Source organism: Falco biarmicus, chromosome 5 (genome assembly GCF_023638135.1).
Source record: "Falco biarmicus isolate bFalBia1 chromosome 5, bFalBia1.pri, whole genome shotgun sequence".
NCBI lineage: Eukaryota > Metazoa > Chordata > Aves > Falconiformes > Falconidae > Falco > Falco biarmicus.
In genome coordinates, this window is record NC_079292.1 from 61,766,077 (window position 1) to 61,781,593 (window position 15,517).

Below are 15,517 nucleotides of genomic sequence, written 5' to 3' on the forward strand. Positions count from 1 at the left end.
ATAAAAACATTTCATTAGCAGATTCCTAAGAAAAGCTAAGACTAAGCTAGACTAAGTTACTTTCTATGGAAATAGTAGCATTTGCATGCTTTACTTACCTCCTCCTTTCACCTTTGTATCTCTTTTATGCAAATAAAAGTGCTGTGTCAGATAGCACAGTAACAGCCAAAAATTACAGGAGGTCACACATTTCCACAGGGTTTACCAGAAATGAGTCCAACTACATACTCAACAGTACAAGGCACAAAGACTAAATATAGAAGAGGCAGTATGCTAAGTAAAACAACAGCTGTGAGCTTTATGGAAGTAAAATACAAGGTAAAACCAAATTGAAGATGAGGAAAAAGAGGTGGTGTCAAATATAGCTTGGCAAGCTAGAGGATGGCTTTGTGAGGAAGACCTATAATGTGACACCACATTCAGAAAAGGCAGTTACTGAAAAATCTGCATGAGAAAAACATGAACAAGCACTGGAAAAGAATTTCACAGGAAATACATGAATCACAACGCTACAGCTGCATTACAACAGGCAAGTATCAAAAACCAGATATCAAAAACAGAGGAGGAATCGAATATAAAATTTTCTCAGGAGACAGCAGTGGCAAAGTGCACTCACTTCAAACCAGTGGAAAAAGGAGGATAAGCTACCAATCCAGCATACTGCATAAACTTCAGTGCACGATTTTACCTGGTATTTGGTTTGTTATCTACAAACACAACCAAAACCATAGCAAGACACCGTACCAAAGGATATCCAAGGTGGGCTTAATGGAGGAACAACCCTGAGACAGGAACAAGCAGTGAAGTTTATCTCCAAGGAAGACTTGAAAATAGAGAAATCATAACAATGGACTAAAAAGGGGACCACTACCACACACTGTGAGGACCAAGCACTGTTCTCGTTCACAAAAGAAATCAAGGGGATGGCCTAACTGTTAACAGAGGTACAGAAAGAACACGGGAAACCCTGACGCCACCTCCAGGAGACAAGTCCGCTCTACGCTTCTCCACAAGACTGCTATGACACATCTGTTATTGTTAAACCAGAGCAGTTCACGTGTAAATTATATGGTCAAGACATCTGCAGGAAATACTGCAAAAATAAAAATATTTGGGGCCTCATTACTCAAGACACTCACCACACATAAATGTCAATGCAACTTAATCACCATCCGTGTTTGTACTCCAGCACCGCAGCAGGACCACTGAAGTGGATCCCCTGTTACTGTCTCAGTTATGCTACTATATTCAGAGGCTCTCATATCAGCACTAAAAGTGAGAAGCAATGTTTTTAACAATACTTTGTTAATTCACTTTGTAGAACCCAACCCAAATTTCATTTCAAGTGAAACAGAACAAGATCTTAAAAAGATTGGTCAGGATGAGCTTGGTACAATGCTCTGGGTGATGCTCTGTTTGTGTTGAGAAAGGAATGTACTCTGAATAATAAGAAAAGTACTCTGAATAAGACAAGGTTCCACTGACGAAGTTAAAGGAATGTACCACTGACAATGTTAAAGGAATGTGCTCTGAATAATTAGAAAAGATAAGGTGGGCACCTGAAGGAGAGAAGGAAACCATAAGTCAGGAAATCGTTGAACAAAGAAAATTGAAAGGTTTATTCCACCTAGAACCCACCTATTATGAATGGAATGATTGGGTGTCAAAATCAAATTAATATGTATGTAAAGATGTTGTAATCTCTCACAAAAACTGTATAAAATACCTAACTTTTCACTGAAAACTTTGGAGCTACTTTGTCTGGTGTGAATCAGCTAGCTCCCCAACACTGCACAAAATAAATACTTTTCCTACTTAAAGACAAAATTATTCTCTGAGCAGTTAGTCTGTGCCGTTTTGGCATCACAAGTCTGCTACAACTTTCCAGGCCCACCAGTGAGCATGTGCCATGTCCGCAATGCCCAGTCCTGAAAGGAGCCAAGCAAGTTCAATTTACATGAAACTCAAACCTAACTGAAAACACAGTTGCCCATAAAATTCAACTAGCATGAGGATCTGGGGGGAAAAAAAGCAGCACCTGAGGCAATAGCAAGGTATTTTTCCCACAGAAAAAAAATTATGTTTTATAAAGAAAAATCTGCAACCCAGGCTATCTTAATTCTGAGATGTGCTAGTTTAGCCCCTTATTGTATTGCTTTGATTTTTCTCATTAATCCTTTCTGCAGGAAAATGCATGTTTATAAGATAGAAAACTAAAGCAGTGCAGAGCAAAATTAACGAAAAAAATCAGGAAAAGCATTATCTTCTAAGTTATTTCCAATTTTCATACCTTTACCACCCAAAAATGTCATAAATATTGCACATGCAAAATGCAACTGTTGAAGTAAATGGAATGCTATTTGAAGATTATAGGATAACCTTTTTGAAAGCATAAGCTAAGGACAAAAGAATGTATTTAATAGCTATGTAACATGAAATATACATAATCACTTTATCTTACCATTTTTACTTTTTCCTGTTCTAGCCACCATACTCCTTGCCAGTTTTGCTCATTGCCAGCTTGCTACTGTTTGCTTTTTTAAACATCCTTAGATCTTACAGCAAATTAACTCTGAATTTATTATTCCCATTGACAAAATCATGGAACGGTGGGAATAGATCCAGAGAGTAATTAAGAAAATCTTGCAGCTAGGAATGGCCCAATTTCTTCCTCCTACGACACACGTAAGTTTAAATCTGACTTGTCCAAGAGACGTATGTTGGTATTTAAAAAGCCCTACTGCCCGGTATGACTACCTATAGAAAGGGGTTAATTGAAGATTGTTCCTGCTTTAAGAGTCAGTTAAACAACGAGTAATCAGCTTATTTGAATTACGTTTCAGTTTTAAAGTAAGTTATCTATCTCTATTTACATTACTGTAATTATTTGTTTTAATCTTCTATTTAACCTCTTCAACAGCACCTGTAACTCCCCTCATCTCTTGTCCCTAATGGGTATTAAAAACTTTGACTTGCTCCTTCAGGAAATGGACGCTGAGTTTCAGGTAATAATCCACTGGTATGCGACCATCCCAGAAGCAAAACTGCCTAGAAGCTGAAATACAAACCTTAATGTCACAGTTTCAACCCACTTTCCTGTAGAATTACTTTAAGATGCTGCCAGAGTTGTCAAATGCGCAGCAGGGAATAGTAATGTCTTAAACTGAAAAACCAAAGATACAGCAGAACATATAAAGAACTTACTGTTTGGGCTTCATTTTAAGTCATTTAGCCTAAATGAGTCAGCTTCACAAGGCTGAAAAAGCTCGTTAAGATGCAGGCTTCACTTCTGAGTTTGTGTCAGCAGACACATCATTGTCCAGAGGAATGAGGTTTGGGTATAACCCCATAGCAGTTTACTCTGCCCCACACTCTGCTACCACACCAGCCTAGCTTTTAGTACATCTGATTTAAAGCTGTATCAGGTATTTTGAAATTATAACGTGGTTTGTGGCAGCATTAGGTAATGGAAATGCTGTGAGTTAACCCTAACTGGTCTCAGGGCACTGCACTGCCCTGAAAGTACAAGGGCAACGGGACTCTCTTCACAGTGGTTTGAGTTTTCTTTTTTCCCCAGAGTTTCCTGTTAGGGTCAAGGAACATTGCATGCTTCCAATGTCAGGCTTTTGACTCAGGCTAGAGGATTTTATGTTGGTGTAACTGAAAGATACTAAGCAATATGGACCCATAACAATAAGCTTATTTCATTAGTTTTAACTCTTAGAAACCTCATCTTCGTACTTGCTAACTCCTGCTGTGCTCCCGCCTTGCGTAAATTCTTACTGCATAGGCATCTTTATTCTTCGTTTGCCAAGCTTCTGACAATTTCCATTCTGCGTAAGACAAACTACTGTATAATACCATAAAGCTACCAAGCGGTTTTAGCTTCAATGTTCTCAAATTATTGCATGCATAAAAATATCTTTACAAATAGACCACTTTCCCAAGGATTTGGTAAAGCTGAAAACACTCCTTCAGTAGTAATGTTCAGTGAAATACTACATCCTAAGAGCACTTTCTGATTTATGCAGAACCACTGTACAGTGCCAGATGTAAGCATAGGTTAATTTTCAGGCATTCATCACTTCAAGATCATTATTTCTCCTTTTTTGTCTGGTTTTATAGGTCTGGTGAGAGCATGGTTAGCACTATGTCCAAGGAGCACCAGAGACCGAAGTCCTGACCCTAAAGAAGTACAGAGCAGACAGCCGAAATGCACCTTTCCCCGCTGCTGTTGCAGCAACATACCAGAACCCTGGTAAACAGAAATTACTTCCATGGACCAGAGGGCCATGCAGCTCCCATCGAACTCCAGCTCTTTCTCCCTGCTGAGCTCACGCTAAGCCGCAGCCTCCCTTCAGGCAGCAGCTTGCGCCCCAGGGACCTGCTCCCCACACCACTGCCCACAGGGCCAGGGTCCCGCATCTCCCCTGGCTCCCGGGAGCGAGGGGATGCAGACAGCCCTGCCCAGCCCCGCTGCCACCTGTGCTGGCCTCAGTCAGTTGGGAGAAAAGCTGAGCATCAGAGGCTGTGTTTGGGAACACGTAACTAACAAGACACGGTCAGATCTGTGGTCACACCAGCTGAAGGCACGATGAAGTTGTTCTGCAGCAGGTGCTCGGTACTCCCATACCCAGAGGACCCACCTGAAGGTGCCCGGCCAGCGGCTGCACCCTGCTCTGACATCCTGGGTGTTTTACCAGGAAACCAAAGTCATTTTCATGGAATCACGGAATGGGTTGGGCTGGAAGGGACCTTAAAGATCACCTAGTTCCAATTCCCCTGCCACAGGCAGGGACACCTTCCACTCAACCAGGTTGCTCCAAGCCACATCAAACCTGGCCTTGAACGCTTCCAGGGATGGGGCATCCACAGCTTCTCTGGGAAACCTGTTCCAGTGCCTCATCACCCTCACAGTATAGCATTTCTTCTGAATACCTAAGCTAACTCTGTCCTCCTTCAGTGTGAAACCATTCTCCCATGTCCCGTCGCTATAGACCCTATATTTCCTTCGACCGCCCTCCCGCCCCACCGCGCTCAGAGCCCACCGCCCCGGCGCTCGGGGCCACCACGCAGGTGCCGGGCCGACCGGCCACCTACCTGCCGGCCGCCGCCGCTCTGGGCCGCCGCCGGGCGCCTGCCGCACCGCTTTGCTCTTCCGCGGGGCGCTGCCCATGGCGCGGCTCAGCGCGCAGCCCCGCAGCCCCGCGGCCGCGCAGCCCCCCCGCCCCGGCAGCGCCCCCTCGCGCTCGCGGCCGCCCCGCCCCCAACGCCCGGCTCGGTCGCGATGGCGACAGACGCGGGCGCGCACCCAGCCCGGGGCTGGCGCGACCCCTGGCGGACCCGGCGACGCGCTGGGCCCGGGCGGCCGGGCGGGGGGCGGCCTGGCACGGCGGGTGGGAGCGGGCGAGGGCCAGGCCGCGGCTCTGCCCGCCTTGCTCTCGCTTCTTCCGCGGGGCGCGCAGCGGCGGGGGCGGCGCGGTCCGGGGCGAGGGGCTGCGGCCGCCGGGTGCTGCCTGCGGGGCCGCTTCCCGTCGAGGGCGGGGGCCTGGACCCCGGCGGGGCCGCGGCGCTGCCGGGGGCGGGTCGCTGCCGGCTCCCACCGCCGAGCGGGCCCGCCGGCCGCCATCCGGGGGTGCTGGCGTTAGAAAAGCGTTCAGGAGGTGCTTGAGAAATACGTTTTTTGCACAGTTCATGGCTCATACTATGGAATCTCCCTATATAAAGAAGACCAGGACCCGCTGAGAAATTAATTGTGAGGCTGAAAGTCTGATGGGGCTCATCACACTGCGCCCCTCCGGGCTCCGGACGTGGCTTGTCATCATTATCTTACCGCCTGCACAGGTCGTGGCCCCATAGTGGTGGCTTCACCCGACCCTGTGACAGGAGGGGTGCCTGCCAAGAAGGATTTCTGGCATAAATCAAGGAGACAGACAGGGCAAGATGAAAGCCATGACCCTACAAACCACCAACAGACCCGCACACAGGTGACTGCTGTTACTGTCACCTCCAATTTGAGCTTTCTTTACTCTTTATGTGGAAACATGTGACTTGTTACACCAAACGCGGCAATTTATCCGATCCGTATTCTCACAACAAACGCAGACATTTGTTTGAAAGGTTTTAAAAGGACACCGAGCCAATCGTTGACATTTTTGGTGGATGGATCTTCTTTTTAGTTGCACAGATTGACTGCCAGGCTATATGTGGAGCGAGCGTGAATGTGCTGTAACGCTAATGCACAGCAACAAAGTGCATCCTATAGATGCGGGAGCTCTTAATCCAGTTCTTCACATGACCGTTGGGTTGCTCTGTGGTCCTGCAGAAGTCACTCATGATAAGTGTCCCCCAGTGTAAAATGTAAATGTCACAGAATCACAGAACAGACAGGATTGGAAGGGACCTCTGGAGATCTAGTCCCAGCCCCTGCTAAAGCAGGTTCACCTACAGCAGGTTGCACAGAGTCGTGACCAGGTGGATTTTGAATGTCTCCAGAGAAGGAGACTGCACAGCCTCTCCGGGCAGCCTGTCCCAGTGCTCTAACTCCCTCGAAGTAAGGAAGTTTTCCTCACATTCAGATGGAACTTCCTGTGCTGCAGTTCGTGCCTGTTGCCCCTTGTCCTGTCACTGGGCGCTGCTGAGAAGAGCCTGGCCCCAGCTCTTGACACTCGCCCTTAAGATATTTGTAGCCATTGATAAGATCCCCTCTCAGTCTTCTTCAGGCTAAACAGGCCTCTCAGCCTTTCCTCATAAGGGAGATGCTCCAGTCCCCTAATTACCTTGGCAGCCCTCTGCTGGACCCTCCCCAGCAGTTCCCTGTCTCTCTTGAACTGGGGAGCCCAGCACTGGGCACGGCACTCCAGGTGCGGCCCCACCAGGGCAGAGCAGAGGGGCAGGATCACCTCCCTCACCTGCTGGCCACGCTCCTCTGATGCACCCCAAGGTCCCACTGGCCACCTTGGCCACACGGGCACACGGCTGGCTCGTGGGCAACTTGCTGTCCACCAGGACTCCCAGGTCCTTCTCCGCAGAGCTGCCTCCCAGCTGGTCAGCACCAGCCTGGTGCGTGGGGCTGTTCCTCCCTGGGGGCAGGACCCTACACTTGCCTTTGGTGAACTCCATCAGGTTCCTCTCCTCCCAACTCTCCTGCCTCTCCAGGTCTCGCTGAATGGCAGTGCAGCCTTCTGGTGTATCAGCCATTCCTCCCTGTATCACCAGCATGTCATGTCTTTTTATCCTATAATGCCTACAGAGTTGTGATTATCTTACTAACCCTTTTAGTCCAGGACCCCAACCACATTGGCGCTCAGTACTCTGCCACAAAAGTAACAATGAGCAACAGCAAAGGACCAAAAGAAAGGAAGAGACACAACAGGATAACTTTGAGTCTTGTGGTGTAAGAGGCATTGCCTCCCTGTCCTCAACCTTTTTGTATAGAGGACTTCAGAAGTTCCCATTTCTGTTGCTGTTACTCTTCTGCTCTGCAGTGGTATCTCCAGTGTCAGCTGGGGTTTCTAATAAAAAAACCCGAACAACTAAGCTTACGACTCTAAGTAGAAAAAAGTCTCTGAACTCACTGTGGGAATGATCACTGTGATTTTAGAAATTATGTCTTCAATATAGGTATCTATAATAGCAAAAGTTATTATGATAATGAGGGTAATAATTGTTATGGGCATACAGGGATTACTATAGCTTCAGAAATAAAGTTATTAAAATAATTTGCTGAACAGGCTTGGGGAAGGAACTTTACACCACCAAACCCCATCTCAAGATTTTCATTAAATGGGGACTACCAGCTGGCAACTCAGTCAATGTGAGAAAAATCAAGTTTAAAAAAAACACCTTGGAGTGCTCTTACTCATTCATAATGTTTCATTTTGCTTATTGGTTTGCAGTTACGTTCCAATCACATTTCCTTTCAGTAAGAAAAGAAAAAGGTCTTATGTTTCTGTGGTGAAGATCCACTGAAGCAATGGAAAAAAAAGAAGTTCTACCTCTGAGGTGTTTTGTTTGCAAAAGCATTTGAGATAGTTTTCATTTGAAAACCACTGCATCCAAAAATCAGAATTCTCCAAGATCACTTGTAACTAAAGAGTCTGTCACTGCAGAACAGAATCTTGATGCTCCACCGAAAGACTAGCACCCATTTTCACCTTCTTTACCCCACTCCTCCCTAATCTGTTGCTTTTGTCTACAGTTTTACTGGCCCACATCACCTCTTTTGTTAGTTATTACTACCTCCTCACAAACTACCTTTAGGCCATTCAAAGTATACCCTGATAGCTTCTGTTCCTTAACTCTTAATCAGACCATTCCTGATCTCAGCCTTTTAAAGAGTAAAGCCCTCCTCCTGAATCACATGTTGTGACCAACTCCAAGGTCCTATAAAACTCTTCCCTTTTGGCTGATTTAATCTTATTATCTTGCCAGATCATCCTCTCTCCAGTTTTATCTACTCCTTTACTTTCTTTATGTGTTCCTCCACAGAGGTCTTTTGTTTGCTCTTACAATGTTCCCTATGTTAAATCATTTTTCTGGGCAGATCCAAAAAGTATCTGCACTCTTTTCATTTAAATTTTGCCTAGAAATTACAATTTTTACGAGGCTTAGGAAAAGCCACGTACATCCATTTATCTTCTAATTTATTCTTAGTTGACTGAAGTGTACATACACATACAGTGCTGGACCACTGAAACATAGGCAGAATATGGTGACAAGAACAATGGAAAGTCAGAAGAGGCTGGAAGAAAAATGCAGTATATTCCAGTTATTAGTATTGTGATCTCCTGATGCCTTGTCTGTATGTTACAGACTCTTTTTGTCAGTCTTTGCCTTTCTCTCCCTATTTAGACTCTTTGGGAGAAAGAGTTTTTCTTCCTCTGTGTTTAGAAAACGCTTGACATTTCAATCTCTGCTGCTGTCCTCCTCACAAATAATCTTCATGCTGTCCTTTTCCACTAGCAAGGACACACATAGGAGAGCAGTCTTTGGGATCATACAGTTGAAAGACACCCTGGATCCCGTAATATCGCCCTGATACAGACACAAGCTTAAACCCCCGTTGGAGTCAGAGATGAGTGTGCGTACTGAAGTCACTGGGAGACTGAAAGCCTATTTCAGTCTGACACCAAATCACTGATTTAAATATGCCTTGGATTTGTCTGTCTGTTAATTCCATCTACATGAAAATTTAGTGCAGATCTTCAGAATTGCTGTGTTAAGAAGCAGGACAGCAAAGCCTGTTTCATTAGAAATATCAGTAGAACAACGGAAAGTCTTGAAAATCTGTCACATTGTGTCCTGTTTTCAATACTGGAATACTATAAGGCATAGACTGCATAAGCTACCATTAAGATTAAGAGATCAGCTGTGATAAATTCAATTAATGTGTAAAAATAAAACACTTGAACAACTAATAAAAATAGTAATTACTTAAGATATTAACTGATAAGGTTCTTTATAAAGATGAAATGTAAGGTGTTTTACTCTGTCTTGAAGTCTCGATAAAGATATTTTATAGCAAACATATTCAGTGCATTATTGCTGCTGAAGAACCCCGTAACAGAGCTGCGATAATCGAAGTGGTACATCAATGGGACCAGTCCCTCAGTTGTTTCTGAGATAATTGATTCCCAGATCCCTGGGGCTATTATAAGAGTGATCATTAAAATAATATTAGAATTTCTATTCCCACAAAGATTTCTATATATTCCTTCTGTATCTATAAACTGGGAGGAAGACTCTCTCAGTAAATGGAGAGCCCACAGTGCCATCTTCTTATGAAGTACAGAATTCTTGGTGCCAAATGCAAAATCACCTAAATATTAGCATTATTAAAGCTGACACAGTCCTTGCATTTTCTGAAAATTAATGGCATTGAAATATCACCAGTCATTTCTGCAAGCTTAGATTCATCTTACCTTATACCAGCCACCTAGATGTTGGCCTTTCACATAAGCTCTTGATCTAAGCTCCTTTGGTAGCCAACAGAGAAAGACAGGTGTGTCGAGATAGTAACTCATGCTTTCAAAGACAGGCACTTCTAAAAGAGTGAGCCTATCCCTAACCCTTAGTATGGACAAATCCAAGTGAGAAGACTTGCAGCTTTCATGTCTAAATTGACAGAAGAAATCTATGTCTCTGCCTACACTGCAAATGAGACAGTGTCAGTCAGTATCTTAGTGACAGTTACAGAGCACAGTTAAGATCTACCCAGTGCAACAGATTCTGACAGAACAATTTTGTTTTAGTGATGCAGCTGACACAATGGTAATGTACACAGGCCTTTCAATCACTGCAGTTTGGAATCCCATATAATCATCTCTACAGGAAGGAAACTACAAATACTGACAAGTGCCACAGCCTCTGGAAACCTCTGATACGTCCTGGAAAGTCCTGAATTCCTCCAGTCACACCAAGCAAAACTAAGTGATGAAATCTACTACCATTGTGCAATTCAACCACATGGACAAAATGTGAGAACATAGGCTTTATGAAAAGAAATTTTCATGATACAAAGCAAAACTTAGTTCTGTAGTCCTCCAAAGCCCCTACTCGGTAACTCCAGTATGTCAGCACTAACAGCCTCCTGGCTTTCATAACTGTAACTTTGTAATCAAAATGGAACTGGGCAATAGTCCTCATTTCCTCACTTCTCATCTTCATCTGACCTGCCTTCTGTGCTCCCTCTGCAGTACCCAAAACAGAGCTGTAATGGAACCCAGCCTCCCCACCCATGGGAGATGTAGGGTTTCACTGCCTAGCCATAATGCAGTTGCTTGTCCTCTTGCACAGCAGAATTAAATAAGCCACCTTTCACCATACATTCGCTACTGATACATTTCCTTCCCACATGTAGCTGATAATAGGAGAAAATCCAAAACATAACCATAGAATTCAGTTGAATGCTGATGATAACAAATAAACCCACATGAACAACACTTGCAAATAGGTCATAAATTTAGCTACAAAAAATTAAGTTAAAAATTTTACTTGAGCTACTTAGGCTTTTCATTTTATACTTTGTATTACTTGCCATAAGGTTTGGAAAAGCTGAATGATTTAATTCTTTTCTGTATAAAATGAACATTGATTTTTTCCCCCGTGTTTCAGGAAGAGCCAAAACCAATGCAAATGTTTGTATCCAGGAGGCTGTAATGGCACAATTGCAAAGCAAGGCTCCTGTCAGATTACATCTCAAAACTGTGGCATTTCTTTGTTGAAAACAAAGCAGAGAAGATACTGTTATTACAGTCTCACCTATAACTGTTGCTGTATTATTCATGGACAAGTTACAGGCTTCTGCCAAGATCTCTTCTAATCCTTGAAATGGTTCTGTGTGGACCATCATCTGGCACATGTACTTTGAAGTTCTTTGTTGCTCTTGTGGAATGTTTATACTTGATGTTTTAGACACATTTTAATATATAAATTACCTGGTTACAAGTCAGTTCTGCTCCAGGTACATTTCAAAGGGATTGCTGCTAGCCACATTTAACCTCAGCTGCTGAGATTAACTGGCACACGTAAACAAGCAGTATCTTTGGATCTACTTGCTTGTCTACCTGTTCCACTGGTGCAAACAATAAATTGATCTTTCTTTTATCTAAAGGAACAAGACTTAGGCATTAATGTACAGCCTATCTGTCTTAGCTCCCCTAATAACTGGAAACGTTGGCCAATTTTAATCAAATTTACTTAGTGGAATATGTCTCAACATATGACATTTCTGTATTTCTTGTGAAGTTGAGCAGTGGCAAGGAAAAGGCTCAAAAATGAGTTCAGCTCTTACTAGAGGTTGCACACTGGAGCTCAGTCTCAAGAAGTCTTCAGGAAATGGCTTCACTTCATTCGCCTGTTCTCTTAGTGGCTAAGCCATTCACAGTTCAGCTGAAAGTAGGAAAGTAATATGGCCACTGACTGAAAAAATGGCGAACTGAGGCACAGCAGGATTAAAACTCAGGCCTTCAAAGGTATTTATGCACCTCTCAATTGAAATCTGATGGCCTGGATTTACAGTAATTTGCCCAAGGTCATACAAGAAGCGTGCTGTAGACCTGGGAATTGAATCTAAGCTTGCACCTTGGTATTTGGACTTACCAAATGAGATTAGTAATTTCAGAAATGCACTCTGCCTAGCCCCTTCTTTGGCTGGATACCATTCTGCTGTGAATAAACACATCTTCTGGTCCTCACGGTGTGGATGTCAAAGCTGGCTACTATTATAGCTCTGCCTCCCAGGGGTACTGTCACAGCACAGACCATACACATGACTCCCCTTCAGAGCTGTGGGACCACACAGCATGAAGGCCACCTGAACACATAGTTCCTTTCAACTGTAGCAGAAATTTTACTGTTAAAGGGGCAAAACTATTTAAAACCAAGGTACACTTGGGTAGCTGAAGAATTTTTCAACACAACTAAAAGCGATTCATCCTTGGAAAAGTAAAAATGAGGTGAACTTCAGTTAATTCCATCTGATCTCATCTTACTGTGACTTGGTTAATTACCTGTAGATAATTTCTTCTGGATTTCTGCATTCAATCTTTCTTCACATAGCATTGCCCGGCTCTGTAGCAGCTTCCATTAGCTTTAATTAGGATTGTCTAATACAAATGCTCCAATCTAAAAAAAAGAGAGATAACAAGCATTAGGAAGACCACTGTTAAGAATGAAAATAAATTTCTGAGGCACCATGGAGTTAATAGTTTGACAAAAGACCTATTCCCAGTCTGTTACACTTAGAATTTCACAGTAATAAGAACTCTGCAGAATGTTAGATGATACCCCCCCAGTGCTATTTCTACAAAAATTGTAATTTCTTGTTTCAAACACATACTTTTCCAAATGACAGTCAAGAATGCAAGTAGGGTACATTTCAGAGCAGACTGACATATCTGTTCTGGTTTAAAGAACATGCTTGCTCACCTTTGACAGCTTTCTTAGCGAACACTTACTAAGCAGAACAGAAGATATGTGAAGATTTTGATTTCCTTACTGAAAATTTCAGCCACAAAATTACAACCTCATCAAATAGATCACAACCTCACAAAGCTCTCTTACATCTTACTGCAGTTACCTCCACCTACTCTTGAACATTCTTCCTTTCTTTTTGCATAGACAGAATTTGAGCTGATCTAAAAGGAGAGGTAGATTGGACACAGAATCTCGAGGAACAAGACAGAGAAATTATATGTGAACCTGGAGAATATAAAATCTAAATGACATGACAGGGAATTTGAGACTGTAACTGATAAACAGCTAGATAATAAAGCAACAAGCATTACGCTAGATGATTTATCAAGGTTCACACAAGACACCACTGACACTGTACAGATGAGAGATGCAGATCAGACATGTTGAAATACACCTTTTCAGGATATACGGTATGAATAGAACATTTAGTGCTGCAAATATATTGAGCTTGAAGAATGTACTTAGCATATGGATAAAATAATAAAGCGATTAAAGACTGCATGATAAATGTGTGACAGAAATTGTTACTAATGGAAGAACACGAGAAAAAGTGTACGTAAAGGGGAATGCTGGCTTGGATTGCCTGGCTTCAGTTGGCTGACAAGTTTAACCACTGAGTGCTGTTCTGTCATCAATAACAGTGAATACTTGTTCCCACTATGCTATCCTAAAGAAAAATGTTGCATAAAATAGGTGGATAAGTAGTATTTCCATCAATACAACACTGATAAATGCCAGCAAAAACACTACAGGAGAAAAGACTAATGCTTCTGTTTCAAGTTTGAAAAATGCGCAGTAAAAAGATTTGAGGGCCATGCCAACAAGGAGATTAAAAAATTTGACTAGCTGCTCAAAAAAAAAAGGACACTGCTCTGTGCCCTGAAGAACCTGCACACTGGTCAGTGTTCATCTTTCTCCTTACTTGTGAAATTCTGGGCTGAGACGAAAGAATCCATCCAAAGATCTTAAAACTGCACAGCAAGATGAATAGTGTATTGTCATGGTATTATATTTAGTGAACACAAGCTATGAAATAGATAAAGGGGAAAATGCACTCCCTAAGGCCCCAAAGTCAGTGAATGTTCTTGCATTATTTTACATCTTCTGGGCATTTTAAAAAAAAAAAATAATTAAAAAAAGTACCCAGGAGGCAGAATCAAGCTGCATATAGCATTTGCAGTAAAGACCTGAGGCCATGCAAAATTTGTCTCGTATGATGTTTCAGTTTAAACTCAAAAGAAACCAAACAAATGGACATTTTGAGTGAATTTGAATCTTTGTGAGATATCAAAACACATATAATTAATGTTGCTATGTGAAGCCAAGTGGAAATGTGTAAGGTTCATTGAGTTTTGTTTTGTTTAAATCCAAATGCCAGAAGAAAGCTAGGAGGGGAATGCACTTATTTATCAGGTATTAACTGGAAGAAGAATGCTAGCAAAGGCCATTGTGAAACATGAGTTTCCTATCAGTTTAGAGTAAATACTCAAGGACCTCAAGTAATGAAGAATGACTATAGGTTATTAAGAACTGCACCTACTCCCAAAAGTCTAGGAATGCACCTCCAAGATCAGCTATCCAGGGACACTTGGCAAAGTGAGTCTGAATAAACCAAGTGCTTCCCTGCATGGGAAGATTAGACCGAGCCTCATCATTCCTATACTGGGGCATCACTGGAGTCACCTGAATCAAGACCTCTGCCAACCTACTGGCTTTTCCATTTGCAGCACCGGCACAGGAGCCTCCTATTTGCCACCATTTCCTCCCATATCACAACTGCTTTTTATGGTTGGACTCAATGATCCTAAAAGTCTTTTCCAACCTAAATGATTCTATGAAAACAAAAACATTCTTGTTACCTCCATTGTGGAGATTGCACATACACATATGTTGATGGCAGATGCATGGAATGTCTTTGGCTGCCTTCACCTAGAAAAAAAAATCTCTCTCAGATTTTAGTGAATGGCAGGACTGGTGGATTATGAAGTGTTTCATATAAATTCTTCATAAGAGATGTTTATAAATCTTAGCGGAGCAGTCAGTCCAACTATCATCCTCACCCAGCGACCCGTATTTCTTCAGAAGAGTCTAAAAGTGAAAGGAAAATGTGCTCTTTAGGCCCTGTGTCACCAGCAGGAAACAATCCTCTCAGGTTTGCTGTTCTATTTTATTTCTGTAGAGGGAAGGGGCAACACAGAACCACAGGTCCTCTCACACAAGGCGTTGTTCCAACAAACGGTTTGGGACCTAGGTCCCACGGGCCATCCTCCTTCTTCATTGACCTTCTCGATGACAAACATCAGCCTGTTGTTTCTCAGTCTAGGTGAGACCTAGGAATTCACCGGGGCTGGTGGGGGTGGTGTTTTCCTCTCAGCCGATGAACCTCTATGCAGGTGTAAGGCAGGTTTGGGTAGAGCTGAGGAACCTCTTGACACTATAAAACCGGTACCTGCCCCACTGACCGCAGACCCCTGCCGCCTGAGCGATCAGGGGACAGGACGGGGACAAGGGCAACAGGTCACTGCCCGGTAGGCCACTT

At 43.2% G+C, this 15,517-nt stretch overlaps 1 protein-coding gene across 2 annotated transcripts in view; it reads right to left on the reverse strand.

Moving 5' to 3' along the window:
* The window catches only part of TXNRD1 (thioredoxin reductase 1), a 47,749-nt gene extending 35,141 nt beyond the window's left edge, over window positions 1–12,608 (reverse strand). Inside the window, exon 1 of one of the 2 annotated variants that reach the window (XM_056339300.1) lies at window positions 12,513–12,608. In XM_056339300.1, coding sequence (XP_056195275.1) covers window positions 12,513–12,564 — 52 coding nt within the window. In that variant the 5' untranslated portion in view covers window positions 12,565–12,608. Of the gene's footprint in view, window positions 1–5,100; window positions 5,120–12,512 lie in introns of those variants that run through there. The other variant, XM_056339299.1, reaches the window with a different exon arrangement.
* Window positions 12,609–15,517: the final 2,909 nt, after the last annotated feature.